The 5,822-nt window shown below is 36.4% G+C and overlaps 2 protein-coding genes across 3 annotated transcripts in view; both read right to left on the reverse strand.

Annotated features, from left to right (window-relative positions):
- The window catches only part of LOC111450374 (casein kinase 1-like protein 1), a 5,605-nt gene extending 3,167 nt beyond the window's left edge, over positions 1–2,438 (reverse strand). The window contains exons 1-8 of one of the 2 annotated variants that reach the window (XM_023090458.1): positions 2,095–2,434; positions 1,963–2,003; positions 1,526–1,736; positions 1,209–1,278; positions 944–1,092; positions 749–844; positions 565–635; positions 403–464 (exon numbers count right to left, since the gene is read on the reverse strand). In XM_023090458.1, the coding sequence (XP_022946226.1) occupies positions 403–464; positions 565–635; positions 749–844; positions 944–1,036 (322 nt within the window). In that variant the 5' untranslated portion in view covers positions 1,037–1,092; positions 1,209–1,278; positions 1,526–1,736; positions 1,963–2,003; positions 2,095–2,434. Of the gene's footprint in view, positions 1–402; positions 465–564; positions 636–748; positions 845–943; positions 1,093–1,208; positions 1,279–1,525; positions 1,737–1,962; positions 2,004–2,094 lie in introns of both variants that reach the window. The other variant, XM_023090457.1, reaches the window with a different exon arrangement.
- A 655-nt stretch (positions 2,439–3,093) lies between these two features.
- Positions 3,094–5,123, reverse strand: LOC111450541 (heat stress transcription factor A-2-like). The gene is made up of 2 exons (XM_023090730.1): positions 4,526–5,123; positions 3,094–4,011 (listed from the first exon to the last, which is right to left on the reverse strand). The coding sequence occupies exons 1-2, from the start codon at positions 4,937–4,939 to the stop codon at positions 3,310–3,312; spliced, it is 1,116 nt and encodes a 371-aa protein (XP_022946498.1). The 5' UTR covers positions 4,940–5,123; the 3' UTR covers positions 3,094–3,309.
- Positions 5,124–5,822: the final 699 nt, after the last annotated feature.

Genomic DNA, 5,822 nt, shown 5'->3' on the forward strand with positions numbered 1-5,822 from the left:
AAAAAAAAAAAGTGCATATCAAAATCTCCACCTCATGCGATCACACTGTATTTCGAAGCTCTGAAATGTGTAGTAAACACAAATTGAACATAAAATATGTCAACAAGTTTGTGCTTCCCATTACAAATATATATTTCATCAAATGTGTCCATGCTGTGTTTGTGTCCTAATTCTTAAGATGATACATTACACAATCTCTGTTTCATGGAGTGTCCACCCATCTAGGGGTCACAACTCCACAATCCAGTCGATCTCACATACAATTATTAATATGTGCCAATAAGAATCCAACATGAAACTTGACTATCAGATGTTGCAAGAATCTCAAGGGATGGCCTCAAATTATGAAACAACAGCAAGATCAGAGAATAAATATTATTAATTGAAGGGTAATAGAAGTACCTATCCCAAGGTGGGTGTTCATGCTAGCATATCTTGCAGTTCCAGTCAAATTCTTGTTTTCTCTACAACCACCAGGAACAATTACGAAAAGTCTTGCAATAAAAGCAAAAGAAAAGAAATCGTGAAGAGAATGTAAGGGCAACATCTACAAACTCTTAATACCTGTAAGGAATGTGTTGGTGAGTAGAACTATCTCTGTACTTCTTAGCAAGACCAAAGTCAATGATGTAAACCTGCATGTTATAATCTACATTATGCACTATGTCTTGTACTTCTTAGCAAAACTAACATTGATCAAGATTTGAAAAGGTTGATTATTATATTCGAGTAAATCTAAAACAAGTACCTGATTTGCACGCCTTCCTAGCCCCATCAGAAAATTGTCCGGCTTAATATCCCGATGTAGAAAGGATTTAGAATGGACAAATTCAACACGGTTGATCTGAGCAAACAACCAAATCATGTTTATTATTTAAATTGTAATGGAAGGCGGACCTGGAGAAAATTAACATCAGATGTCAATTGACTTAATTAAATCTACCATTTGATCTGCAAGCATAAGGACTGTCTTCAAAGAAAGCTTTCTGCTACAGAAGTTAAATAGATCTTCAAGACTAGGACCGAGCAAGTCCATTACAAGAACATTGTAGTCTCCCTCAACTCCAAACCATCTTACATTAGGTATCCCAGCTGTGTTCAACAAATTTCGAAAAGGAAAAGTAAAATTCGTTAAGATTACACAAAAAAGTAAAAATTAGTAATAATAAAAACAAAATAAAATGAAGAGTAGAAGAATATTTCAGTACTTCCTCCTTGAAGAATTCTGTATAACTTAGACTCGTAAAGCAACTGAGGATGCTTCGTCTTGACATTTTCCTGAACATAAGAAACGTGAAGCAAATTGTGTTTTAACTAAGAACGTGAACCGGCTCAGAAAAAAGAAACGAAGACGACGGCATTCAGCTCAAAGAATCATTTACAACACAGTACACAAATTATTATGCATGCAATGCATAAGAGATAAGTGTGCATGTTACTCAACTAAACACGAATTTTTTTTTCTCTATTTGCTTTATTATAGCCAAGTACACATATATCACTGCTTTTCTAAGAAGATAGCAACCTCCGTTCAAATATTAACATTCTTCGCATTCACTATCCCTCGGAGTAGTGTAACCAGAGAGGATCGACGTTCCACTCAACTTAACCAGAAATCTTCCGCTACTTGCTTTGTTTTAGCCAAGTGCCACGCAAACGTTGCTGTTCTAAGAAGACAGCAACATCAGTTTAAACATTAACGTTCTTCTCGTTCAAAACATCTCCAATTGGCGTATCTGATACAAAATCAAAGTCCGGAGCACCATCGGTATAGTTCAAATCCTAGCTCGGTAATAAGCGAACAGTTTATGGTAAATACAGGCACATATAGACTTCAGAACTACAAACGTCAACTCCAGAGTGGAAAAGGAAGGAAAGCAAGCTCATCTAAGCGTAGGAAGAGAGAGAGAGAGAGACTGCCAAGTTACAATCGCAGTGTTGAATTAAGATAGGAACACTTACAAGTTTAATTGCAACCTCTTCATTCGTCTGTATATTAGTACCTGCAGATGGAATTGAACCATTAACTCTACTTGTAATACAGCACCATAATCACAACCTCGCAGGCCAAAGAACTAAACGTGAAACACAAACCAAGATAGATCTCCCCGAACGAGCCGCTACCGATCTTCCGGCCAAGGCGAAACTTATTCCCAACGCGAGGCTCCATCCGCCAACCAAAAGAAAGAAAAAGAACTATAGATATTACGGAGGATTACGAAGACTTCAACATCGAGTGAGCGAACGCACAGAAGTGGAGAGAGAATCGACCGAGTCGACTATGAAGAATTCAAAATTCTCCGCCATCTCCACGCGGAGAAACGAAATCGGAGGTTCCGATAAAGATATGAAAGCAAGAAAAACGCAATTAGAGATCTAGGGCAGCAATTTTGTGTGTAATTCCTTTGGTCACTCCACAGGCTAGGGTTGGGTTAAAACTAAAACCTATGTTTTACTTGGAACCCAAAAATAAATTCCAAAAATATAATGAAATTTTACACTTTATATATATATATATATATTAAAGAAAATAAAAAGAACAAAAAAGGAAAAAAAAAGTCATTATCTGTTGATTTTTTTTTTTTTTTTTTTAAATTCTCCCTTTAGTTATTGCTCAATTGATTTTTAGTCCAAAAGTTGGTGGAAGGATTATCGTAGAAAAAATGTTAGTATTATCGGTCTGTATTATCGATCAACAGACGTGAGATTTAAGACGAGCTAAAATGACTAACCTGTCAATAAAATCTTGCTCCAGCGAAGTACCAAACTTGTACACTCACAAAGCATTTGTCTAAATTGGTGTTAAGATGAGCTAACCACTCTACAGTCCGAACACTTAATAGTTCGAACTCAGTACGACCTACCAACCTACTATATAGTGAACCTTATCTGTCATTAGCACGTGCTAAAGTAATATAATGTAATATAATATAAAAATGATTGATCGCCCTTACTTTTTTTAATTATAATTTTTGTTTTCAAAATATTTTTAAAAACCTAGATAGAATGTGAATAGAAGAAAAAAAAAATTATTGTTATTTTATTTTATTTGATTGCTAAATAATTATTTCCATGTTTATGGTTATTTCCAAATTCAACCCTAATTTGAATATTAATTAAACTACTTATAACCACACTCAAGTATATTACAAATATGCCACTCTTGAAAAATAACATATATTTTCAAAAATTGCAATATTATCCCTGGTATTTCACACAGGTTTGAAAAGTTTAGGAAAGAGTAAGGGCAATATTGCAAATTTTGAAGAGTACAGGACTTACTAGCAAATTTTATATACAATGGGGAACTCATGGAATGGATCCAACAAATCCATGGAAAGCTTGTTGCTGTCCGTAACCTGAGGGGCAATCCTGAGGAGGAGGAGGAGGAGGAGGAGGCTTCTGGATGAGATCCTCCAATTCCAGAAAGAATTTGGAGTCACTGTCTTCATCAACCACCATTGTGGAGGGTCGGACCGGCGGCTCGAGCACGACCGGTCCGGGTTCGATAGCTTGTGGAATCATTTCAGTAGTGATGAGTTCAGAGTGGGTGAGATTTTGATGGGCTTGCATTGCAAGTAAGCTTCTGTTGTTTCCAAACTCATCCCCATTGTTGATCAGCTTCTTCCTCAGCATTCTCCTCTGCACCAACTGTCGACAGAACCCGGGATCTCTCGACATTTTAGAGACGAAAGAGAGCATCTGTTGGTACTTGGACTCGACGCATCGGACTCGGTCTTCAACCATGGTGAGGTGGTTGTGTGAGTCCTGCTGCTGGTCTCTCAGTTTCAACATCTCTACTCTCAAAATGTTGTTGTCGGACTTCAAAGCTTGTAGTTCTGCTTCAACAAGTGAGTGGTTTGACAAATCTTGTAAGCCCAAATGTTGTTGCTGCTTCTTGTAATTATTGTACCTGCTTCTTCTTTTTATGTTCTTTAGTAAATGCTTCTTCCCTCCTTGAAACCCTTCGTTTGCAAACTCCCATTTATCACTATCAATCTTTCTAAAACCCTGCAACAATACCCAAATTAAGCTTATAAATGCTACTCTCCCATCTCCCACCTGCCTTGCTCGTAAATCCATGAAATTTCTTTCATGGGTTAACCATGAATTAAGCTTATAAATTACTACTTCCACCTACTTGCCCGGGAACCCATGAATTTCTTTCATGGGTTATCCACGTTCTTAAAATATTTTCAAAATTCAACTCAACACCGTATGTATATATGATATGAACGTAACAAAATGGTTGATTATATGATATGAACGTAACAAAATGGTTATCAACCGAGACCTAAATGAACAGAAGACAATAAAATTGAAATCCAGTCTTCACTTTTGTCACTATAAGCATACCAAGTAGTAGTTGTTTGGAATTGGTTCAGAGAGAGAGAGTAATTTATAAAATAATATTTCTGAATAAAAAAAAAAAGATATATAGATATATATTTTAGGATTGAGATATTAAAAATAAAAAAGAAAAAGTAAGGAAAATAGGAAATAAATTAAATTGGTTTATACTGACATAAGTGTTGAGCTGGCGGATGAAGCTGGAGAAATTGGAGTGCTTGAAGTATTTGGGGAGAAGAGTGATGGAGAGTTTATGAGAATCCCAAACAATGAAGCTATTACGGCCTTCGCTCCAAGATACAACCGGGTCGGTTTCCGGATCCTCCACCATCTCATACGTCTTCTTCAGGAACGGCGCCGGCCCCACCTCATGCAACCCTTCCATTGGTTTCGCCGTCGCCGATGACGCCCAACCCCCATCGCCTCCGCCAGATTCGCCTCCACCGCCCTCCATCGTCTCCGTGCTTACTTCCATCTCCTCTTCCTTAACAGTCCTTTGATCCATGATGTCACCGCTTGCAGTTGCAGCGCCGTCGGGGCAGCCACCACCACCACCGCCACCGCCAGAGAGGGTTGTTTGGTTAATCATATTTTCACTACTCAAGCGTAATAAACCGCAGAGAAATTGTTTCCGATAAGGTTGATAGATCTCAGTGGAAACATCCAATTGCTACTGAAAATGGAAAGAGTGTACAAAAAATTCCTTAACTAAGGATGGAATATTTTGGATTGATTTAAAAATGTCTATTCAGTTCAATGAATCCATTTCCCCCCCTCCCTATACAAAAACGAAAAATAAAAGTATTTATGGATAAAATTAAAAATATAGTATAAATAATTATTTGGGTTAACTTTTTAATTTTTTTTTTTTTTTTTTTATCAAACTATTTAAAAACTAAAATCAGGGAGTGAGCTTCTCGTTTAACTTTAATCATATAAAGAAAACAACTTTTGTCGCATTTGAGTTTAGAAACAGTTAACCGGAGAATACTACTAATCGGCTGATGCGGTGATTGATCTGCATGACGGCCACGTGGCATTTACACCACTCTCCAAGTAATGGCCCCATTCGTCGTTTCAGTAGGAAAATGGAATTTACACTGAAGGCCCTCAGGTTTACGTTAATTACCAAAATGTCAAAATATATTTACTTGATTAATTATTTAAAAGAAATACCACAATTTCAGAATTAAGCTTTGGGTAAATTTGGACATTTTAATATTCCTTAAAAGTTAATGATAAAAGATCTGAATATATAATAATAAATAAAAAGCAACATGTTTATAGTAAAAAACAGGTTCGAAAAATAATAACTTCACATAAAAACTAATCCCAACATTCACGACGGACAACGCAGCAGACCAAAAACCCATCCATCCTCTTCACAAGCCACCGACGAATTGAAGGCAAAAAAAAAAAAAAAAAAAAAAAAAAAAAAAAAAAAAAAAAAAAAAAAAAAAAAAAAAAAAAAA

This window comes from Cucurbita moschata, unplaced genomic scaffold, assembly GCF_002738365.1.
Source record: "Cucurbita moschata cultivar Rifu unplaced genomic scaffold, Cmos_1.0 Cmo_Scf00012, whole genome shotgun sequence".
In the NCBI taxonomy this organism is placed as follows: domain Eukaryota; kingdom Viridiplantae; phylum Streptophyta; class Magnoliopsida; order Cucurbitales; family Cucurbitaceae; genus Cucurbita; species Cucurbita moschata.